Below are 25,289 nucleotides of genomic sequence, written 5' to 3' on the forward strand. Positions count from 1 at the left end.
AAAAAATGATCTCTGTGACCAGCAAAGGTTTATGAATCTTACAAGTTTTGTTCATGATAAGATGACCTTCACAAATGAGCACAACTTTTATGAATTGTGAAGTCTAAATGCAGTCAGCAGAAGTAAAAAGCTAAAGTTGGGCTATAAATGAACTACACCACAGTTGCACAAATTCACCATCACCACCATTAAGCTCCAACAGCTCGTTCAGTGTTTACTTAAAATTACCATGTTGGGAAGTTTGCAAGAGTGTGGTTATGAATGCAACAAGGCTGTGAAAGCAACTAGTGAGTAGATTAATTTATCTGTTCAGTGTGATGACATGTAATGTCCCCGACAACGTCTGTGGTCATATTTAGCAACAACAACAACAACAAAAAACCCGTTAAAGCTGAAATGTATTGCATGTATTTCATACCATAGAATAAAATGAGCTTGTGTTAACCCACAGACCTTATTTCAGGTGCATTTAACCAAAAAACATTGACCTTTTAGAACTGAGAGTGCATAAATGTCTTGGCTTTAGGACTGATTTGGGTCACAAGCTTTGAGAGGAAGCAGAAAGCATGATCGTATTTATGTGCCTGTTCTGCCCCCTGCAGGAGGGCGTATGTATGTGCGAGGAGGGCTATACTGAGGTGCTGACGGATGAAGGGATGCTGGAGCAGTGTACGCCCATCCCTGTGCTCGAAATCCCCACCGCAGGGGATAAGAAAGCTGATGTGAAGACCAGCCGGGCCATCAACCCCACCCTGCCCACCACGGTACAGCCTGGCCGCACCGGACGCACCTGGTACCTGCAACCCTTTGGACCAGGTAAATGTTTCTTTTCGATTTCTTTAGTCCAGTTTCTCTTAAACATATTTTATTTAATTGTGCTCAGAGGTCAAAAAGTTCTCTAAGGAAATTATATTACTCAACAAACACATTTAAAGTAATTTTTAACAATCAACACTGAATCCATTTTTATTGAAGCTTGTTTTGGAAATTGAAACTTTTTATCTAAAAATTCAGAGTTTATTTCTTGCAATTCTGACTCTTTTTTTTTTTTTGTGCTCTGAATTCTGAGTTTACATATTGCAATTCAGGAAAAAAGAAGCCAGAAAAAGTCACAATAACCTTTTTTATTTTTATCTCTTGTCGTAAAAACTAATACTCAATTACTAGTTTAACACTTGAAACTGCGATATATAAACTTGCAACTCAAAGAAATAAGTCAGAATTGCAAAATCTAAACTGAGTATTCTAACAGTTTTGAGATGTAAACTCGGAATTATTAACTTTATAAACTAATTGCTTTTAAAAACTAGGTGTGAGAGAGAGAAACTCCCAATTATGAGGAAAAAAGTCAGAACTGTGGGATAAAATATTGCAATTTTAAATTGTAAACTCAGAGCTCAGGGAAAAAATTAACAATTGTGAAATAGTTTAGAGCCTTGTTAATTTAGACTTGCAATTTGATGAAAAAATGAAAAAAGTCAGAATTGCAAGATCTAAACTGAGAATTCTAAGTAAAAAAATCCATAATTGCCAGAACTCAAGAGCTCAGAGAAAAAAGTCAGAACTCCAAGACATAAACTCAGTTAGTAGTTTAGAACTTACAACTGCAAGATAGAAACGTGCAATTCAATGAAAAAGTCAGAATTGCAAAATCTATGAATTTTAAGAGGAAAAAGTCAGACTTGCCAAATATAGACTCTCAATAGTTTAGAATTTACAATTGTGAGATATAAACTCAGCAAGAGAAAAAAAAGTTGTGAATTGTGAGAATACCATTACAAGCTTCTGAACATTTTGGAGTTTTTATCTAATCCTTTTATAGTTGTTTTAAATGGCTCTTTTGTAGTATTTCAACTTTTTATGCATTTTGCTTGTTTGTTGGTCTATGCTAAATATCTTTCTCCTCTTTAGATGGAAAGCTGAAGACGTGGGTGTACGGCGTGGCGGCAGGTGTTTTTGTCCTGCTGGTATTTATAGTGTCAATGATTTACCTCGCATGGTAAGAAAGACAACCCTTTCCGTTCGCTTCATCATCACTCGTTTTATTTTCTCATTCACTCCATGCATTCGTTTGGTTCTGTTTTTCTTTAACTCGCATCCCACCCTCATCCATGCCTCTCTCGCCGTCATGAGCAGCAGTTACTGTGCCATCCGGCGGTCGCTCGGGACGCCAGATTCTGCCAACGGTATGGTGGTATGGATGGGCCAAGATGCCCATGAGCTGACCTACACCTGCCCTGAGTGCCAGCAGCCAAGTCAAGAGTCAAGAGCCAGTTAAAGACTGGAGAAACAGGCTCCTGATGTCCTGACATCTCAGCCCCCTCTGCCTCGTGCCTCCACTTCAGTCTATGCCTTACGTTCTGATGCTAAATGCATAGAGCTGCCCGGGTAGGCTGCTTAGTTATGGTTTATTTATAAATAGCTCTGTTGCAAATCCTAGTGAGCTTGCATTGGATCCTACTGCCTACATACTGGCTTATTATCGGTAGCTAAAACTAAAACCATTAAAAAACAGTGACTCAAAAGTAGTGTTCATCTCTATAGAACAAAATATTTGTTGACAAACTTTTTTTCCGATTGTAAAGACAACTCTGACTACAGTATATCAACATGCAATATAGTTGACAAAATGTACTGTAAATGTAAAAACTCTATATATCCATATATAGACATATTTTCATTATTGTGGTTGTCAGATGTTGAGTTTAAATCCCCTTGTCAGAGCTTAAAAATCCAAACATAGATCACAACTATAAAATTGTTAGCAATCATGGTTGCTTTATAGAGAGAGAGTTTTACCATAGTGTTTTCATTTATACGATAACTGAATAAATCAGGAAACTAGTAGAGGTAAATTTAACCATGTGTATGAGTTGAGTTCTCAAATGACAACAATTCGCGATTGTAATTTTGGTCAAAATAATTGTGATTATCAGTTGAACCATTTTGCAGCATGACAAAAATAGGACTTTTTCATTGACTAAAACTAGACTAAAATTCATAGACTTGAACTAAATAAAAAACAGGATAGGCTGACTAAATATGATAAAAATTAAAAAACAATATTTGACACGGGGCTAAAACTAAGACTAAATTTTAAAAAGCTGACAAAATTAACACTACTCAAAATCAATGTTAACTGAAATACAAATAAAGTATCAAAATAAATAAATATGTCTTATTTCTGCTAGTTGCAACGTTTCCAATTTTTATTTAGTTTGTTGAAATATTAAAATAACTAAAACTAAATGAAATAAACCTATATTAAAAATAAATATATATTATATATATTAAAACTATATTAACATTTTTAAAAATGAAAACAAAATATAAAAATTACATTAAAATGTAAATAATAGCATAAATAGTAATATAATATAGTATTTAGTATTTCAGTGATTAGTCCACAAATAGCCTACTTTTTAATTATAGTAAACTTATTTTATCAAGATTCATAATCAACATTTCTCTCACTTTGTCCATCTTTTTTGTTTTGTTTTTTCACTGATATGTCGTAATGATTTTTGAGATTGCGTTCTCCGTGATGGGTACATGTGATTTTGCCCAAATGAGGCGTTTCAATTGGCAGCATTATCATGTTTCCCATATTTTGGAACAGACTTTGCATCTATTATGCCTGAAAATGTTGCCTGTGGGGGCAACTCGCTAGGTTTTGGAGCAGCAACTTTTTTTAATGATTATATGTTGCAATTAGGCCAGTGCAGTCTTTAATGAAGTCCAACTGCTTTACACATTATTTTGCACCTATTATATTTCATCATAAGTCATAACTGAACTATTACCGATCATCATGATTTTTCATTGTCTTGTTTTTTTTTTTACACATATTTCATGATTTCATTTTTGTATCATATGTCATAACATGCATATGCATATATAATATATACTGTGTTTGTGTAATATAAAATGTGTTTTCTCATAAGATAAACTACACACAGTCTGTTAAACATCCAAGGTTTTGAGAGTGACAACTGCATCATTCTTTTGTCCTCAGCAAAAAGCCAAAGAAACCTCAGCGAAGACAAAATAATAATCGATTGAAACCCCTGACCCTGGCATACGACGGAGATGTGGACATGTAGCCCTTCTCGGAAAATTAACTTCACGAAAAATATCATCAGCAAATGGTTGAATCTCACGAAAACATATCCAGGTCACATTATACCCCAAATTCAAAAGAAAAAACAAGTAATGAAATGAAACACAGCCTATTTTAGCACCTTTGTACATTATACAATTATGAAAATTACATTATTGCATTATTTATGAAAATTAACCACTTTCTTCTAAATGTTTATACATTATATATATATATATATATTTTATTCATTTAAATCATAATAATTTTTTTAAAAAGTGAAGTGACATACTGATTTAATTAAAGACAATTTAATTTAATTAATAATTTAAAGACAATACAACAAATATCATGGTGTATTAATACTTATTTAATGTTTACAATATGTTAAATGTGCTTAATTGTCATTAAAATATCACAATGCAAATAGACCTTAGGCTTCATTTTTTTGTTTATGAAAAATGTAATTTCTTACCTTTTTACCATTTGATTTTGGGGTGAAGTATGACCCAGGAATGTTCTTGAGATTCAACCAAATAGTCCTCCAAATAAAAAAAGCCTAAACATCTGAAATACCGGACCCTGAATGCTTGAATCCAACATAGAGGAAGAAGAAACATCCAAGAGCCGCAAAGAAAAACTTTCATACTTTATTTTTACTTCATGTTCTTGTTCTGGAAGAGCCTTTACACACATCTTCACATGCTGTGAGATCATGCCTTTGTTTATATTCAGTTTCTTACAAGTATTTGTCAATTATGCAACTGCGGTCTACTATACGACGGGTCAGGACCTTATTGGAACAACTTTCTTCCGACTTGTGCTTCCCAGCTGAGAGGATTCATTATTTGGAAGGAGCTATTGAACAGACAATGCCAAAACCTACAACACACACAGTAGAGAACGTGAAAGGAAACTTGGGCTCTTCAGATATCATGGATGACATTTGCTCACAGAAGATGCAGCCTTTCTATGGAAGGTGAAAACAAGACAAATCATGTTCTCCTGGAAGTCCCACTCTGATTCCAGGTGTTATTTTGCACTATATTAGTGCAGCAAGGAAAGCGTTCGCCGTTGAACCATTGATGTCTCAGAAGCAACGATTCTTCAAGGCAAGCGAATATGAATCTGGAGCACATCAGTGAGACGGGATAAAAAGAAAGTGTAAAAATAAATGACTCTTTAAAGACCTCACGTCCTTTTGTTTTCACTCATTTGTGCATTGTATAGTTTCTATGATGTGTCTTTTCTGCTCAACAGACTTTAAATATGTATTTTTTGTTATAGTTTTCCATTCAGACATTTTTATAATAACTGGTCGATATACAGGAGGAAAAGTGGTTGTGACAGTAGTATGACTTTTTATTGGGGGGTTTATGCCCCATATTCTCTGTCTGGTATCTAATTACATGAATGATGTAGTACATGTCAAGACAATGGGTCTCATGGGAAGACCGATAGTTTCTGCCTTATTATTGATTCAAAATACTGAAGTTTTGTTACTAATTGTTGCCAATTCTCACAGGACAGTGGACATGCAAAATACAGTGGCCCTACAAAGTATTTGGACACGTAAGATAAACTTTAATATGTCTGAATGTAATTGCATTAGATGGGGAACTGGTTGGATTTTTTTTAAATACTGGAAACGATTAATGTTCACTTCCGTTTACGTTTTTCGCATATGCTTTTCCTACCAATGCTGCGATAAAATGTACTAAACTATTCTGATGGTGTTTTTTGCACTCACATGAGCTTCTTATGAGCAGCTTCATTTTAGTGAATCAAACTCATACGGCACGTCCAGAGTAGTCTGATTCCCAAAATGAATGACTCTTAAAGGAACACTCCACTTTTTTTGAAAATAGGCTCATTTTCCAACTCCCCTAGAGTTAAACTGTTGAGTTTTACCGTTTTCGAATCCATTCAGCAGATCTCCGGGTCTGGCGGTAGCGCTTTTAGCGTAGCTTAGCATAGATCATTGAATCAGATTAGACCATTAGCATCTCGCTCAAAAATGACCAAAGAGTCTTGATATTTTTCCAATTTAAAGCTTGACTCTTCTGTAGTTACATCGTGTACTAAGACTAATGGAAAATGAACAGTTGCGATTTTCTAGGCCGATATGGCTAGGAACTATACTGTCATTCCGGCGTAATAATCAAGGAACTTTGCTGCCGTACCGTGGGTGCAGCAGGCGCAATGATATTACGCAGCGCCTGAAAGTAGTCCCCAGCTATATCATAACTAGTTACCTAGCTGGGGAATACTTTCAGACGCTACTTTCAGTTCCTGGTCATATCGGCCTAGAAAATCGCAACTGTTCATTTTCCGTCAGTCTTAGTACACGATATAACTACAGAAGAGTCAAGTTTTAAAAAGGAAAAATATCAAGACTCTTTGGTCATTTTTGAGCGAGATGCGAAAAACATATGATGCATCCTGAATGAATAGCTCTGATGAATCAGTATTTTGTACTGAATCAAAAATATATAATATACAAAAATATATAATTTTTATACTGAATAACTAATCAGTATTTTATATTGAATCAAAAAAAGGGGGGGGGGGCAAGTATGGTGACCCATACTCGGAATTTGTGTTCTGCATTTAACCCATCCAAGTGTACACACAGTAGTGAACACACACCCGGAGCAGTAGGCAGCCAATGCTGTGGTGCCCGGGGAGCAGATGGGGGTTCGGTGCCTTGCTCCAGGGTCTCACCTCAGTCGTGGTATTGAGGGTGGAGAGAGTGTTTGTTATTCACTCCTCCAGCTACAATCCCTGCCGGACCCGAGATACGAACCCACGACCTTCAGGTTACAAGTCCAACTCTCTATCCATTAGGCCACTACTGCCAAAAACAAATAATGCAACCATTGTAGTCCGATCCCGGAGCAGCAGACTCGTATGAACCGATTCTTTTTAGTGAAGCAAAAACGTGCAATGTATCCAGTCCAATTCTCAAACAAATAAATCTGATGTTTTTGATTCACTAAAAAGAACTGGTTCATAAGATTCATTTGTTTGAGAATTGGACTATACTGGATGTTTTTGATTAACTAAAAAGAACCAGTTCATGTGACACATCAAGTATAGTCTAATTTCTGAACAAATTACATTTATGAACTCGTATTTTATACTGAATCAAAAACAAACGATGCATCCAGTGTAGCCCGATTCCCAAACTAATGACTCTTATGAATTGGTATTTTATACTGCATCAAAAATATACAATGTGAGTCCGATTCCTGAACGACTCTTTTAAGCAGTTACTATTTAATATATCAGTATCATTATCAGCTTATGTCTGTGTTATTTAAAACTTGTGAGAGTATTGTATAAAAATGCAATTAATTAAAAGTGGTACTGTATACAAAGTCATCAAAAATGCAAATATATTTACTTTTGATATTGTTATCTAATGCAAAGACATCCATACATAAAGTGTGGTTTAAGTGTGCAATTACTTTCTGGGCTCATTGTACTTGTGTAGCACTTTTGTTGGATCTGATATATATATATATATTTTAATGTATAATATTATGACATCATAAGTATGAGCTATCTCATGCACTTGCAACAAACTTACAAAGCCACTAAACAGTAAATCATTTTGTATCATTCAGCAGATTAAGCAGTATTCAATTTATAAATCCATAAATTACTTTCAAATGATTACACATTACCCTTCCTTCCCTCTAAAAAAATACAAAATGCATTGAAAAAGAAGAATAGTGTATGTATTCTTGAAATTTGATTTAATTTGAATTTAAAGACCTTTTATATAAAAAAAAAGCGTGAATATTATATTCCTAAAATGTGATAGTCTATGAATCCTGCTGAAAGCTTCCATTCAAATAGTAGTAATATAGAAGATGCTTTTTATCGGTCAACTCATTTTCCTCATTTTCCCCTAATTCATTTACGCTGCTACATTAGAGTCGTTTCACCCGGCCGTCCTGCTAGCAGCTGGTGAAATGAATGGTTACCTTTAGTTTTACTTGTAAATAACAATATTAAATCATATTCATTTCTTTTCTATTGCACAGAAATGTTTAGTACATTGCAAAGTGGTCTCGCTGATCTTTGTTGATTATGGTCATGTTGTAAAGTACCAAGGTCTTTTTTTTGTACAGCTTATGTTTTCTGATGACCTACAGGTAATAAATACTGGTGTATTAAACCTGTATGAATGATGTTTCTTGTCTATCTCCATATTTTGTGAATATGAATGTGCTTGATCTTTTATCCACTGTATGAAATCAGATATGACTCTATTAATGATAGTCATAGGATTGGTTGTGTCGATGTTCATAGGCGTTCCTCCCTCATGCGAGCAAGCGTCTGTCAGTGTCAGATGGAGCTGAGTGACCGCAGAGCAGAGAAGAGCCTTGCATCAGGAAGATCAGCTTCTCCTGAACTTCACTGAATCCCATTGAGAATTTCACAGGGATCAGAACGGCTGCAAGGAAAGTTCAAGAGTCGGAAACCTTCTAAATGATGATGATTGCGAGCAGTTTGATTTGTCTCGTGATCCTCCTCTGCATTAATGATGTAAGTGCATTTACATTTTATCACCAATTCTTATACTTATCTTTGCTGTGGGTGTTGAACTTGCTCTTTGATGTACTTCACTGTCTGATGTTCAGAACCGCAGACACCGACAGGCAGTCAACTCAAATCCTTACGGAATATACTTGATTTCTATTGGAATTTAGAACCGATCCTAATGGGATCAATTACAAATCCTATAAGAATCAAATAAGATGTGGTCAAAGGCTGAAACACAGTTTATGAGAGCTTTATGAAGGAAGGATGGATTATATTAATATGTGAGCACTGGTATTCTTATTAATATCAAATGCTGAAATTGAACATGGAATTTCTACAGCATGTTTTTTTTTTTTTTTTTTTTATGCTATTGCAATGTCTTATTATTAAAGGCAGTCACACTGGGGTTGTGGGTGTCAAATAATTCCTTTGTAAATCAGATATTTCTCTAAATTGCTCTAAATTACACTCTAAATTCTGTGACCATATATTTTTGTATATATTGGATTTTCTTCTACAGTTAGAAGATGTAACATTTATTGAAATAGTTTTTTTTTTATGTTATGGAATCTTTACAAAATTCCCATTAGGATCCTTTAGAGCTGATTCTAAATTATAAAAGAAATTCCAACAGGAATTCTTGACATTCTTTACCACAAATCATGATATCTTGATGGCGCAAAAACAAACAATAAAGTTTAATGAGATTTAATGATTTTCCGGCTTTAGATGGTTCATCTTTTTTTATTTACAGCTTCAAAAAATATTTTTTTATAGTGCTACTGTCCAGCTGATGTGCCCGGAAACCCCATAAAATTGTCAAATTAGACCAGTCTGATGTGTAGAAACCAGCTCGACAGAATATCCCTCCTATTTATATAATAATCATTAATGATGGATCTTGATTGCATTACAAGACACAAGTAGATGCAGGTACATGCTGCTGTCTATAGTTTCTGTCAGCAATACTTTAGTAATTTAATGGTTGGTTAAGAAGATCATATGAAGGAACATGCAGTATTGGTTATCAATGTTCATCTTGCCATGTGGAAACTGCGCTGGAGTGATCAATACTGCTCAGAAATATCAGCAATTTTATCCATCATGTTTTCAGATGAAACAACATTTTGTGAATAAGAAACTGTGAACATTTGCAGTCTCAAATATTGTGCTTCCAATTGCAGTTTATCATTTATAGGACTTATCATATACTGTTAATGATGCAACATTTCAGCCTTGTGAGCTGAAGAACCAGAAGTAGTATTTTGTTTTTGACGTCTGTCTCTTCAGTCCTGCGTCCTCCTCTCTCTGTATAAGGTCCAGCTCACACCTCAGACTGAAGATCGATTTGTCTCTAATTGAAATGAGGCAACGTGGTGCTCGAGCCTCAAAAGGATTATTGCTTTTTTATATAAATATATAAGTGTGACTAAGTGTCTGACCCCTGGAGATAAAGATCCAATATATGAATTCTGTGAAAAGAGTTGATATCATAAGTCATCATATCATATGTTCAATGGAATTGCTCCAGTGTTGCAGTAACTTTGCCTTCATCTGATTACAGTGCTGTTTATGTTTTTAACCATGATCTATGGAGTTAAATCATGACTTACTGATTTATTCACTAATATTCTCAACCCAATCATGGATTCTTTTTCAAGTTTAGGAGAGCGCTGGTTTCAGAGATGGTATCTCCCTCTGGGAATGTTTCAGATGAATTACAGTATGTCATGATTTCATCCTTGCAGGTGAATTTCATTCCTCTTTTGACTGACTGGCTGCACTGTACAGAGTGAAAACGTACAGGTCTTTCTACCTGATCAGATCCTTAGAAATGCGTATAGCATAATCATAATCAAAAATCATAGTTTATATATAAATTTTATATATATATAAGATTAAAAAGACTTTAAATTGCTAGTAAAACATTAGTGTTCAAAATATTTAATTTGATATAATTCAAAAATAATATATTATTAAAATAACACATTAATAATATACATACATAAAATCATTTTAAATACAAAGACTTAAATTTCAAGTAAAAGTAGTAGTATTCAAAATATTTAATTTGATATATTTTAAAATATATGATATTATATTTATATATATTTAAACACCACTGTTATTTATTTACGTTGACCTGTAAGCCAACTTTAAAAGTTCTGTTTTGATATTACTTAAAAAAAAGAATTTTTTTCATCATTCTAAAAAAGAATCATTCAAATGATTGCTGCACAAGTTCCATTCTGTTTACTTGGCATTCCATCATACGTCATCATACTTTAATCCAAAATGAAGGTGCTATTGTTCACACGCATTACCTCGTCTGGCTGCTTTGAATCATGTTTATGAATGTTACAACTCCATAAATTTCCATTTTGGGGAATGAACTCTGAGCTGGGAACACCTTGATCTTATTTATAGCTGGAGTGTGATGGCAGTGTGGAACTGCCGGAGACCTAATCCATTAAACCAGCTTCCTGTAAATCTGCCATCGGAAAGCCGTAATCCTGCCCGGAGCTGTTTGGGAAAACTGTCAGTCTTCAAATGAAGTTAATTATGTTTCACAGCATTATGGCACTAAAACAGCATATCTGACTGTATTGTGTATCACAAAAAGTAATTCTGAAATGTAAATGAGGCGAATGAGATGAAAGGTTTTTGTTATATCTTCCTAAATTATCTCATTAACTCATCACTGCAGGGGGCTGGAATTAGATCGTTTTTTTTTTTCTGTGCTGTCACCTACTGAACGTGTTTGTCATGATCTATCTATCTATCTATCTGTCTATCTGTCTTTCTGTCTGTTCTGTCTGTCATTCTATCGTTATGTCGTACTTTTGATCTGTCTGTCTGTCTGTCTGTCTGTCTGTCATTCTATCGTTATGTCGTACTTTTGATCTATCTGTCTGTCTGTCTGTCTGTCTGTCATTCTATCGTTATGTCATACTTTTGATCTATCTGTCTGTCTGTCTGTCTGTCTGTCTGTCTGTCTGTCAGTTTGGGAACCCTTTGCAGAAAATGTGGATAATTTTACCAAAATAAGAGAGATCATACAAAATGCATGTTATTTTTTATTTAGTACTGTCCTGAGTAAGATATTTTCCATAAAAGATGTTTACATATAGTCCACAAGACAAAAAAATAGCTGAAATTATTCAAATAACCACATTCAAAAGTTTGGGAACCCTTGGTTCTTAATACTGTGTGTGGTTACCTGGATGATCTACGACTGTTTTTTTGTTTTGTGATGGTTGTTCATGAGTCCCTTGTTTGTTCTGAACAGTTCAACTGAGCTCTGTTCTTCAGAAAAATCCTCCAGGTCCTGCAGAATCTTCAGTTTTCCAGCATCTTTTGCATATTTGAACCCTTTCCAGCAGTAACTGTATGATTTTGAGATCCACCTTTTCACACTGAGGATGATTGAGGGACTCAAACACAACAATTAAAAAAGGTTCAAACATTCACTGATGCTCCTGAAGGAAACACGATGCATTAAGAGCCAGGGGTGAAAACTTTTGAACAGGATGAAGATGTCAAAATTGTTCTTATTTTGTTGAAATATCATATTTTTCCATTTAGTACTGCCCTTCTGACGCGACAGAAGATACTTGCATGTTTCCTGGAAGACAAATGAAGTACAATTTACCTTGATCTTCAAATTCAAAAAGTTTTCACGCCCGGCTCTTAATGCATCGTGTTTTTCTTTCAGGAACATCAGTGAATGTTTGAACCTTTTTTAATTGTTGTGTTTGAGTCCCTCAATCATCCTCAGCGTGAAAAGGTGGATCTCAAAATCATACAGTTACTGCTGGAAAGGGTTCAAATATGCAAAAGATGCTGGAAAACTGAAGATTCTGCAGGACCTGGAGGATTTTTCTGAAGAACAGTGCTCAGTTTAACTGTTAAGAACAAACAAGAGACTCATGAACAACCATCACAAAACAAAAAAACAGTCGTAGATCATCCAGGTAACCACACACAGTATTAAGAACCAAGGGTTCCCAAACTTTTGAATGTGGTTATTTTAATAATTTCAGCTATTTGTTTGTCTTGTGGACTATATGTAAACATCTTTTATGGAAAATATCTTACTCAGGACAGTACTAAATAACAAAATAACATGCATTTTGTATGATCTCTCTTATTTTGGTAAAATTATCCACATTTTCACAGATTCTGCAAGGGGTTCCCAAACTTTCGCATGCCACTGTAGATATATTCTATCTAATATGGACACTTTTAGCTTAAGTCAGACCATCTTTCCCTGACTCTCCTGTAGGTATTTTTGATTTGATATTGATGGCTGAGATTCAATTACAGGCACCTCTCTGACACCTTTTGAATCTCCATATTTGTTTCAGGACTGACTTTGCACTGACCCTGAAGTTGGATGTGAACCGCACTTTAATTAAGTGACCATACTATAAAAAAACTATCATATTTGTGTTATTGATCCAAGAGCTCACTTATAAAAGCTCTCTTGTATGACAGATTTGCTGTCAAATCATTTCAAGTGAAGTCAAGGAGATCTTGTCCTTCTGATATGGTGGGGGTTTTTTTTCATTGTCTTTTTTTGTGTGTAAAACTACATCGTCTCATTTTGTTGTCTCAGGTCAGATATGCCAAAGGAAATACTCCTCTGACCGCAAGGTCTCTGCAAATGGACAGGCCTAAGAGGACAGTGAAGTATCCATGTGCTATTTCAGACCCATTGCCCATGTCAAGTCCTGATGTCCGTGATGCCGACCAAGCCCTCCTGTCTGACAAACTCCAGCCATGTCCCGAGCAGGAGCTTTGGGACTGGGCTCCAAACCTGACGGAGACACACCCGTCTGCCCAACAATCCAGGAAACGGGTCACGGTGAAAAGAGGAAAAGCTAAGAAGATGTTCGGCTGGGGAGATTTCCAGTGCAAAGTGAAGTCTACGAGCCTCAACCTGCTCATCGCTGGGAAGATCGTGGATCACGGCAACGGAACGTTCAGCGTTTATTTCCGATACAACACCACCGGAGGAGGAAACGTCTCCGTAGGGCTGGTTCCTCCGAGCAAAGTGGTGGAATTTGACGCAGTGGCTCAAACCGTTCTGCACTCGGTGGAGTCGAGAATGTTTAACTGCAGGGTGGAGCATGAGAGGATGGAGAGAGGTACCAAAAGCACACGCTGCTGGTACGACCCGTCTCATAGCTGCGACCAGGATCAGACTCACAGCCATGTTTCTTGGCTCTGCTCAAAACCGTTCAAAGTCATCTGTGTCTACATATACTTCAATAGCTTGGACTACAAACTGGTGCAGAAAGTCTGTCCAGACTATAACTACCACAGCGAGTCTCCATACTTACCTTTTGGATGATCATTTTGTCTTGTAATAAAAGAGAAATTTGTACATGCGTTTTATTCTAAGATAATTGGGCAGGTTTCCATTTTGAACTGGAATAAGAAAAGTTCACTAATTGAATATTCTGTTATGATTTACTCATTACAGTAGCTAATAATCTGGAATTTGGAAGACATTTTCATGCAACTGACATCACAAAACAAGTGTCAGTGAAAATGCATACAAAATCCATAAACTGCATTTATTGAGACAAGCATGTCTGTATATACATTTAAGATTGTACGGCTATTTTGGGGAGAATAATGGGATAAATCTAACTAATTTCGTTATACACTACTGCATTATTTATTTATGAAAAATCTTTAAAGACATCCTTAGTACAGGTTTGTCTCCATGCACATTTACGAACTTCATCAGAAGTTGTTCTCTGTGGCAGGTGCTGGTGAATATGTGTCATAATTTCTGACAGACAGAGCAAAACTTAATGAGCTCCTGTAATTGATTTTGCTTTGCTGAGATCGTAGTGTCAACGGTTTTGTCATTTCTCTGATGATTTAATGAAACTGTTATGAAAATGAATGTAATTTCGTTTATGAATACAGTTTGATGCCACACACTGTTGGAGACAATTACTTCTAGCTACTGAAAATGAATGTAAAATGTTTTTTATCTTAATGTTTAGCAAATATTCTACATTTTTTTGCAATATTATTGCAATATTTCGAAACAAATGCGTTTTTATCGTATCGTTTGTGTACATAATGTAAGTATTTGCATCTGCACTGCCTTTTTTTTTTTTTTTTAAAGGCTTCAGTTTCTTAGTGCAACATTTTATTTGTTTCTTTTTCCACCCGAGCGTCACTAAATGTACATAATCGCAACCGACTGTGATTAGTCTATTCAAATAAGCGCTGAGAAAACTAACAGGCACCACATGATAACGTCTGCGCGCACCTTCTGCAGTATTCTTGAGAATTACAGATGAATACTGAAACAATGAAACTTTAATAGTTTCCAAATGTATAATAATAATATCACAAAATCTTTTAGAACGATCACAACTGCGCATTTACAGTCCCTGTTTCAAGCTAAATGTCACTCAGTCACTCGTTCCTCCTTTATGTTCGCAGTGCGCTCGTGCGTAATCACTCCATCTGCAAGGACGCGCACCCAAAAACGCGCAGTGATGCACATATAACGTTTTATTTTCCTATTATAGCATGTCTTAAACATCAGCAGGCGGGATCTAAGCTCATAAGGTGAGTCTCAGAATAATTCAATTCATTCATTGTTATTATTAGAAACGGATCGTTTCCTGTTTTTACTGTAGCGGTTGCATAATGACAGTATATAGTGTTTGTTTTGGTGCGGCAGAGAATGAAACACGGATGTGAGAATCACATACAGCTGATTTGTGTACTGCAGTTTAGATACTGTCAATTAGGTTTATTAATAAAGACAAAATATGTTCCTATAGAAAAAATGCACTTGAAAGATAAAGAAGAGGCCTGCATGTTCAGTGTATTTATTTGTTATTTACAAAATGCAATGATAAACATTATTAAGGTTTCGTTACTGAACGCTTTTTTCAGTAGCACAATGACTAATTATCTTCTATAAATTAGAACTGTTAAACTATCAAACGTGATACTGTTGACAGTTAGCTATAATGAAATAATGACCTTTTTATTTCAGATACCTGACAAACATGGAGAAAGGGAACCAGTGAGTATGCAATGCAGAAACCATCCATTTGCAGACATTCATTATGAAGTATTAGACTTAAACAAATGAGATGCCTTCTTAATTGGTTTGTCGTGTCTTTGCAGAGGTATTTCTCATTTTGATCACTTTCTCCAAAGTCAAGAATCTTCTGTGGTTAACAAGTTCCAGCAGAAATACTGGAAAACCAAGCAAACACTGATTAAAGTTACAGGAAAGAAGGAAGATGAGCATGTCATTGCTTCCGATGCTGATCTGGACGCTAAACTGGAGGTGAGGAACGGAACCGGTCCAAACTTTCCTTTGGGTCTAAATGAATCAAATGGTCATGTGATGAATATGGGTTTTCATGCTTCCCTTCAGGTGTTTCATTCAGTACAGAGAACGTGCATGGAGCTCCTTAAGGTGATTGAACAGTATCAAAGGAGAATCAGCTGTAAGTAAACTGCAAATTAACACATTTATTAATATTGATACACACGTTTATAAATTCGTTGTGAAAAAAGAAGCTTAATTGTATTCAATGTGCACTTGAAGTGTGCATCAAATATTTAAAGGGGTCATATGATGTTGCTAATGCAATGTGTATTTTGTGTAATGCAATGTGTTTGTGGTTTAAGGTTAAAAAACACATTATTTTCCACATACTGTACATTATTGTTGCTCCTCTATGCTCCGCCTTTCTGAAACGTGCCAATTTTTTACAAAGCTCATGTTCTGAGAAGTGAGGCGTGCTCTGATTGGCCAGTTATCCAGTGCCTTGTGATTGGCCGAATACCTCAAGCGTGAGACGGAAATGTTACGGCCCTTACCGTATTATGATATTGTGTCCCGGCGCGATGAGACAAAAACAATAAAACCCATTATAAACGAGGCATTTGTTGCATACAGTGGGGATATAATTACTGATTATAATGACTTATACTGTCTTTTTAAGCGTCGCATTGCATCGCGCTGCGTAAACATTACCATGTCTGCATTTGTGATCAGAGAAACAACAAGCACTACACTACACAGCTCAAAACTCGCGTTTGAATAGTCAATGGCAAATTCTTTAAATATGAAAACGTATTTACAGACTGTGAGTCAGAAGTGTCAGACTGTCCTTGCAAAGTTGGAATTGCCCCACTTTATGGAAACAGCCTTTGTGCAAGCCAGCATTGTAGGATATTCTCCCAAGTTCAGGAAATAGTCCTCCATAAAATGCGCTGCACACACTCTAATATTTGCGTTGAACTGTTCTGGAACAGTGTTGTAAATACAACTTAAAGGTGCACTGTGTAATATTTAGGATGATCTATAGACAGAAATGCAATATAATATACATAACTACATTTTCAGAGGTGTATAAAGACCTTACATAATGAACCGTTATGTTTTTATTACCTTAGAATGAGCAATTTATATCTACATACAGCGCGGGTCCCCTTTTCGCCACCATATTTCTACAGTAGCCTTTAACAGACAAACTGCTCTACAGAGCGTGTTTCGTCACTATGTTATTCTTGTGAAAAATCACTGACACAGTGATGAACAAGTAACAGTAATATTCGCAATGACATCAGTTTATTGAATAATTAAGTAAATCTAATTCCTTAATTTACCTTTGTAAAGAAACCTTATTGCTCTCTGCGGTCTCAAACGACGGCATCTTAGAACCTGTATCAGCCACCATAGCTTCTCTAAAGGACTGAGCCGTTGGATGCAATTCTCTAAAATCTTCACACTGCACCTTTATCCACTGATTTCTAGTTGTGTCCTCTTTTGGAAGCCCAAACAAAGTGCTTTCTCAATGAAACACAGTGTCTCCAGGACATGGCGCCGGCGGCAGCAGCAATACTACAGTGAGAATAAATATTACACCCTCTTTCTTTGCGTATACGTTTGGGCGGTGTTTTGCAAATCTTCCCACACCGTGACGTAGACATGTGGGGGCGTGTTTGAATGAGCTGGTTTAGGGGAGGACGTGGTCGAGTCTTAACATTTATAAAGAAGATCTCTTTGGGTTTGAGACTTTAGTCTTTGCATCTCATCTATGCACAAATAGCTTGTAACACTCCAAAGAGAAAGGAAAACTTGAATATGGGATGTAGAATATGGTCATGCAGAATATGTGCTTTAAGCACTAATAAACAGCCAATATGTTAATAAAAGACGTGCTAATAAGCAACTAGTTAATAGTGAGAATTGGTCCCTAAGCTAAAGTGTTACCAAGGTCACTTAAGTGTATTTCAAGAGTATAACGTCATGTTACTTAACACGCTTAAGTGCACTTTTAATACTTAATTACTTAATTTTTAGGGTTTACTTAATATTAAGTTGTTTTTTTTTCACTTTAAAGGACATTTTGAATAATTGTTTTAATAATCTTTTGTCGTGCTTTAAAATTACACTTATTTTGAAGTGCTATGTTGAGTAATGTTGACTGTGTTGTTTGAAATGACATTTAAAGTTCATATATTTTAAAGGTACTAAATTCTAATTTAATCATTACAAATGTGAACTCACAAATATATTTAAATGCATAACATACACATTTTAATTGGTCACATGCAAGTGGCGGTATTATAAGTGTAATAATTAAATTATATATAAAGATTTACTTATGTCTGTCTTAAGTGGGACAAAAAAAGCACTCTTACGTTCAACTAATTTTTATTTTATAGTTATTTCATGAGTAGTTATTTAAAAAAAATACTTGCAGATAATGTTTAAACATTTTAAGTACATTTTAAATTGTTGTTTTAATAATCTTTTGTTATACTTAAAAAATTACCCTATTTTGATGTGCTAATGTACTAAAGCACATACTTGATTATAATATTAACTGTAGTGTTATTTGATATTACATTTAGGCCTAAAGTTAATCTATTTTAAATTAAACCATTAAACCCAAAATGGTTCTTTTATGGCATCGCTGCAAAAAACTAATTCGGAACCTTTAATTTTAAGAATGTGCCGTTCAAATGTTTAACACTTAAAGCTTGATTTCAGTCATGATTTATTATTCAAAGAAAACGTATGTATGTGGCTAAATTCTGATGCTCATTTCAGTTTTGTCCCAGGAGGAGAATGAACTGGGACGGTTCCTGCGTTCACAGGGCTCTCAGGACAAAAGTCGAGCTGGAAAGATCATGCAAGCTACTGGGAAAGCTCTCTGCTTCTCTTCACAGCAAAGGTCTCTTCAAGCTTCTAATCAAATGCGATTGGTTTGGGACTTCTTCTTCTTCATTTGGTTCATTCGGTTCTTCCTGCAGGCTGGCGCTGCGAGGTCCACTGGGCCGTCTGTACCAGGAGGTGGAGACGTTTCGTTACCGAGCCATTTCTGACACGTGGCTGACGGTGAACAGGATGGAGCAGTCACGGACCGAGTACAGAGGAGCTCTGCTCTGGATGAAGGACGTTTCTCAGGAGCTGGACCCCGACACACACAAGCAGATGGAGAAGTTCCGTAAGGTCAGTCTCACCCTGGAAGTGACTGCAGTGAAAGCGTTTCTCCAGCAGAAGGAGTAGCGTGTCGTCTAATCATTCTCATCTACTGTAGCGTGGGATGAGAATGTCTTCTAGAAGCTCTGAAATGTGAAATGCACCTTTACCTCTTCTTTCTTCTGCTGGTTGTTTTTGATGAGCAGCAGTTTCATCTTTTTTTCATCCTCAGGTTCAAACTCAGGTGCGTCATACCAAGACAAGTTTTGACAAACTGAAGAATGATGTGTGTCAGAAGGTTGATCTGCTCGGAGCCAGTCGCTGTAATCTGCTCTCATACGTCTTGACAACATATCAGGTGCTGCATTTGATTTGTTTCTTGTAGCTTATTTTTATTATTATAGCATTTTTATTTATTTACCTTATTAGTAAGCATTGTAAATGTGATGCATTTATTATTTAATTAGATTAAATTCATTTTATTTTTGCTTTTTATATATTATTCTTTTTATTATTACTTTTTTATTATTTGTATTATCTAAATGAATGGTTAAAGGTGGTTATATCTCACAGTTTAGCACAATAAAGCCTTCCAGAACGATGTGTCTATATCTGTCTTTTCTTCTGTTTCAGACCACATTGCTACATTTCTGGGAGAAAACTTCTCACACTATGGCTGCTATTCATGAGAGCTTCAAAGGCTGCCAGACTCACGAGGCTTCAGCACTGGGGGTCAGAGCTTTCGGAAGAAATGAATCTCATTATATAGAAGTTTGATAATATTCATATTTATTCATATGAATATGTGTATGTACTTTCATGGCTCTCATTGTGTTTTAAAACTATAAAATGAGTTTGTTTCATTTTTCAGTGAGATTTGGATTTGTTTCGGATGTTTTTAAGTTTAAAAGAAAGATAATTTTCTTAAATTTTATATTCACATTTATTTATTTAGCATAACAAATTTTGGACAAATATACTACTTTTCAAATGTTTGGGGTGAGTAAGATTTTTTTTTTAAAATAAATTACTACCTTTATTCTGCAAGGATGCATTAAATTGACCAAAAATGACGTTACAAAAGATTTTTCTTTTAAATGTTCTTTTGAACTATTGTGGTTTTCAACAAAAATATAAAGCAGCACAAATGTTTTCATAATTGATGATAATTGTTTCTTGAGCATCAAATCAGCATATTAGAATGATTTCTGAAGGATCATGTGACACTGGAGACTGGAGTAGTAATGCTGAAAATACAGCTTTAAGTCACAGAAATAAATTCTATTCTAAAATATATAAAAATAGAAAACAGTTTTTTTAAATTGTAATAATATAGTTTTTACTATATGTGACCCTGGACCACAAAACCAGTCATAAGGGTCAATTTTCCGAAATTGAGATTTATACATCATCTGAAAGCTGAATAAATAATCAGCTTTCATACAATACATTGTATTTTCCATACAATACATTGATGTATGGTTTGTTATAATAGGACAATATTTGGCTGAGATACAACTATTTGAAAATCTGGAATCTGAGGGTGCAAAAAAATCTAAATATTGAGAAAATCACCTTTAAAGTTGTTCAAATGAAGTTCTTAGCAATGCATATTATGCATTTACTAACCAAAAATGAAGTTTTGATATATTTACAGTAGGAAATTTACAAAATATCTTCATGGAACATGATCTTTACTTAATATCTTAATTATTTTTGGCATTAAAGAAAAATCAATAATTTTGACCCATACAGTGTATTTTTGGCTATTGCTACAAATATACCCCAGCGACTTAAGGTTTTGTGCTCCAGGGTCACATATTTTCGACCAAATAAACACATCATCGGTCAGAATAAGAGACTCTCAGCAACCCCAAACTTTGTAGTAGTGTGTAGAATATCCTCTTGATATTGTCAGTAGTAGAGAAATGTTTTCACATTATATGGGGCAAGTTGTCACAACAGGAAACTGCTGCTTATTGATTAATCATCCCAAAATAGGCTTTTGATTCAGATTTGTGATAAAATAATAACTGTTACATTTATTAAATACTTACCCATCGTTCATCATTTAGACAAACATGCAGTGAAATTATGATGCACGTCCAACAAATCTGTTGTGTCTGATACACCAGGGTTCAGATCAAGCTGCAAAGAAAAAAGTAAAGAAGAAATTAAAGGCAAATGCAGAAGATGAGGAGACGAGTCAGAATACAGATGAAACGTAGGAGCCGTTCTGTCCTCATTTAATGTAGTTTGACGTGTATAAACCTCTAATCGCTCATATCATATCTTCTCTTTCAGGCTTATTTCAACTGAAGAGGAAACTCTGAGCAGTAACCTCATGCAAACAGGTAAAGCTTTCATAAAAGCTTTTATCCACAGATGAAGAGAAGTTCATCCTTAAACCAATGACTTCACACTGTACGCACAGGAAATGATGGCGCTTTCTCCGGCGGTCAGGAGAAGGATGGCTTGAGTTTGTTGAATGAGATTCTGGGCAGCAGTTCTCTGGAGGACGGGGGTTTCTCACAGGAATGGCGCGAGGTGTTTGGGGAAGATGATCCGGCCGACGGGAGCAGAGCAGAGATGCAGCTGCCCGAGGAGGAGTTCGCTTTCTTTCTCCCTTCCAAACTACTCGACCAGAACATGAACGACCTGCAGTCCACAGTCTCAGGTCAGCAGAAACATCTTACCAGAAAGTCTGCTTTAGACAGGGACCGAATGAAATCTGTATCTTCTGTCTGAAATAGATGATACAACAATAATAGTCCATTATGGAACAAACTATACACTAGTGTTCAAAAGTTGGATTTTTTAAATGTTTTTGAAAATATTCTTAAAAGTAGAAAGACTTCAAAATTTGAAAGACTGCATTTACTTGATCAAAAATAGTCAAACAGAAAAATTGTGAAATATAATTACAATTTAAAATAACTGTTTTTATATTTAAATTAGTGCTGTCAAACGATTAATCGCATCCAAAATAAAAGCTTTTATGTACATGTGTGTGTATACTGTGTACATTAATTATGCATATATAAATACAAACGCATGCATGTATATATTTAAGAAAAATGTTACGTTTATATATTAAATACAGTTATATAATATAAGAATATAAATACATGTAAATATTTTCAAAATATATACTGTATGTGTGTGTATTTATATATACATAAATATACACAGTACACATACATATATTATGTAAACAAACACTTTTATTTTGGATTCATTTGAATTAATTGCGATTAATTATTTGACAGCACTAATTTAAATATATTTTAAAATGTAATATATTCCTGATGCAAAGCTGAATTTTCAGCATCATTACTCCAGTCTTCAGTGTCACATGATCCTTCAGAAATCATTCTAATATGCTGATTTGCTGCTCAAGAGACATTTCTCATTATTAATGTAGAAAACAATTGTGCTGCTTCATATTTATGTAGAAACCTGACACACTTTTTTATCAGGATTCTTTTATGAAGTGAAGTGACATACTTTGCCAAGTATGGTGACCCATACTCGGAATTCGTGCTCTGCATTTAACCCATCCAACGTGCACACACACACAGCAGTGAACACACACACACACACGCACACCGTGAACACACACCCGGAGCAGTGGGCAGCATTTATGCTGCAGCGCCCGGGGAGCAGTTGGGGGTTCGGTGTCTTGCTCAAGGACACCTCAGTCGTGGTATTGAGGGTGGAGAGAGCGCTGGACATTCACTCCCCCCACCTACAATCCCTGCCGGCCCGAGACTCGAACCCGCAACCTTTGGATTACAAGTCCGACTCTCTAACCATTAGGCCACGACTTCCCGCGTTTATTTGATTTATTTGAAAAATAAATATAATAATTTGTTTATTTGAAAAATCGCGTTTATTTGAATTCTTTTGAAACATTCTTAATTTCAGTACTGTCACTTCAGTCAGTTTAATATGGAAGCCCATTTCCACCACAGAGTTTACATCGTGAAATTCTGACTTAAAATTGGGGGGAAAAATTCTGAATTGTGCAATAAACAATTTGCAATTAACATTTTTTATTCTGTGGGGGAAATGAGATTCCATAATTTACTGTGTCCTTGCTGAATGAATAAATAAAAAGTAAATAAATAAATTTGAAAACATTTACCCCAAACTTCCAATGCTCTTAAATATTGTCTGTATTCCAGGTTGGACAACAGCCATTCCACAGAATATTCCTGAAAACTCATCTGTAGCGAGTCAAATCTCTTCCAAACCTGCAGTGAAAGGTGAATATGACCAGAGTCATTTAAAATATATCAGTCATAACCAGTATTAAGAGTGTAAACATGCATTTATCCGTTGTGATGCATTGATGTGAAAAAGATGCATTTACAGTATTATAGAATTGAACACTTAATACTTGATTATAATAATAATGCCTTTTGTGTTGATTTTTTTTCCAAAAATAATAATTTTCAGTTGTAAAAGTACTGTATGAATTATACCCACCCCCACTCAGTATATATGTGTGTGTGTGTGTGTATATATATATATATATATATATATATATATATATATATATATATATATATATATATATATATATATATATAAAATAAAATTGAGATTTTAAATTGAGACCAAATTTCAGATTTGATTTCAGAGCAAATATATTAGGTTGTATATTATACTTTAGGTTGTAATTTTGTATATATTGTAATACAATTCTAATACTCTTTTTCTTTTATTAGATACCTCAAAAGATCTCTCTGCTTGGTTCAATCTGTTTGCCGATCTGGATCCTCTGTCAAACCCGGACGCGATCGGCCGAACCGATGAAGAACATGAGCTCCTGAACGCTTAACTTTACGCTCATCGCACAATCCACAGTTGATGTGAGTGGCCTACAGACGCCTGTACCAGACAGATATCAGCCATAGCAGTTAACCTTAATTATTTAATGAAGAAATATTTGCTGCCAAAGGAAACTAATAATAATCACTCTAGCCTTGATTCCTTTTTCATTTGCTAGTATTGTCAAGGCAGTTTGATTTGCCATAACATTGTGGGTTACATAAATGTATATACTGACACAGCATTATCAGCAACAGGGAGTAGTTTGGGTTTGTATATTGTGATGTTGCATGATTTCAGATTTTTTTATCGTCAGTTATTTTAGATGTTGCCTTGATCAGTTATGAAAGAAATGGAAAGTATTTTTGCAAATGTTATTTAGGTAGTCTCTCTTTAGTGCCGTCAACTAAAACTAATGCTGCATTTCAGAAGCCTTAAATATGAGATTACTTTATCACAGTCCTTCAATTAGTTTATTTTAATGAACATTATATAATCATATGGAAACTTCACCTGATGTGAAAGCAGCTATTAATAGGTTAAGGTGTACATAAATTTAACACCTTATTTAAGATGTTATAGAAAGCAACTGTGCTCACTTTTTACAGGCTCGGTTCTGGAAGGGTTTTATTTTTTATTCATTCATTTTATTTATTTATTTATGGATTTTGCCCCCCCCCCCCCCCCCCCCCCCCCCCCCCTCCCCCCTCCCTTAAAAGCATATACACTAAATGATAAAACAACAGAGCTCATGGTTTGTTGAAAGGTTTAAACATGAGAGAACATTAATAGGATTTTTACTTCCAGAACCTGACTATTGTACTCTATTAGTTTTGTCATGAATAAACACCTTGGTCAAACCAGGTCGTATGAAGTAAGCGTTTATGTATATGTTGGTTAACTCTATTTCTTAGTGCTGATTATATGTTTATGTGCCTGAAAGCAGATTCCCATGTACTACAAATGACTTCTCACCGTACATATTAAACTACAAACATGCAAGTGCAATAAAATGTAATAAAGATTTGTAAATGTGATTCCAAATAACACAATGCACAGTGGGACCAAAAGGCCTTACTGAAGTCAGTTCAGAGCTTTACTAGACAAAGTAAAATATGCATCACCATAAATCATATCCCACTACACCAAATAATGCCATATAATTTTCACTATTTTGTGTTGTACTGGTGTGTTTCTTCCATTTATAATATGACTGTAACTCAAAATGGCATGAAATGAATAAAAGCAGCTTCATTTTACCCAATAGTGTGACTTTACCTTTTATACACAAATTACATGCTACCACTAGAA

The 25,289-nt window shown here is 35.2% G+C and overlaps 3 protein-coding genes across 3 annotated transcripts in view; all 3 read left to right on the top strand.

Moving 5' to 3' along the window:
• LOC306887323 (thrombospondin type-1 domain-containing protein 7A-like) overlaps nucleotides 1-4,103 on the top strand; it is a gene marked incomplete at both ends in the record, with an annotated part of 128,458 nt that extends 124,355 nt beyond the window's left edge. Inside the window, 3 exons of the mRNA XM_079444969.1 lie at nucleotides 603-816; nucleotides 1,912-1,999; nucleotides 4,016-4,103. Of these exons, the coding sequence (XP_079301095.1) occupies nucleotides 603-816; nucleotides 1,912-1,999; nucleotides 4,016-4,103 (390 nt within the window). The remainder of the gene's footprint in view (nucleotides 1-602; nucleotides 817-1,911; nucleotides 2,000-4,015) is intronic.
• A 9,216-nt stretch (nucleotides 4,104-13,319) lies between these two features.
• Nucleotides 13,320-14,009, top strand: LOC306887174 (neurexophilin-1-like; the record flags this gene model as incomplete). The annotated part of the gene is made up of 1 exon (XM_079444733.1): nucleotides 13,320-14,009. The coding sequence occupies one exon, from the start codon at nucleotides 13,320-13,322 to the stop codon at nucleotides 14,007-14,009; it is 690 nt and encodes a 229-aa protein (XP_079300859.1).
• A 1,693-nt stretch (nucleotides 14,010-15,702) lies between these two features.
• LOC306887839 (islet cell autoantigen 1-like) lies at nucleotides 15,703-25,240 on the top strand (the record flags this gene model as incomplete). Its single annotated transcript, XM_079445839.1, has 12 exons — nucleotides 15,703-15,719; nucleotides 15,824-15,989; nucleotides 16,080-16,152; nucleotides 18,771-18,894; nucleotides 18,974-19,172; nucleotides 19,375-19,500; nucleotides 19,776-19,868; nucleotides 21,278-21,366; nucleotides 21,447-21,496; nucleotides 21,577-21,819; nucleotides 23,330-23,410; nucleotides 23,876-25,240. 12 exons carry the CDS (start codon nucleotides 15,703-15,705, stop codon nucleotides 23,986-23,988), a joined length of 1,374 nt encoding a protein of 457 aa, XP_079301965.1. The 3' UTR covers nucleotides 23,989-25,240.
• Nucleotides 25,241-25,289: the final 49 nt, after the last annotated feature.

The sequence above is a fragment of the Barbus barbus genome (genome assembly GCF_936440315.1).
Source record: "Barbus barbus genome assembly, chromosome: 21".
Classification (NCBI taxonomy): domain Eukaryota; kingdom Metazoa; phylum Chordata; class Actinopteri; order Cypriniformes; family Cyprinidae; genus Barbus; species Barbus barbus.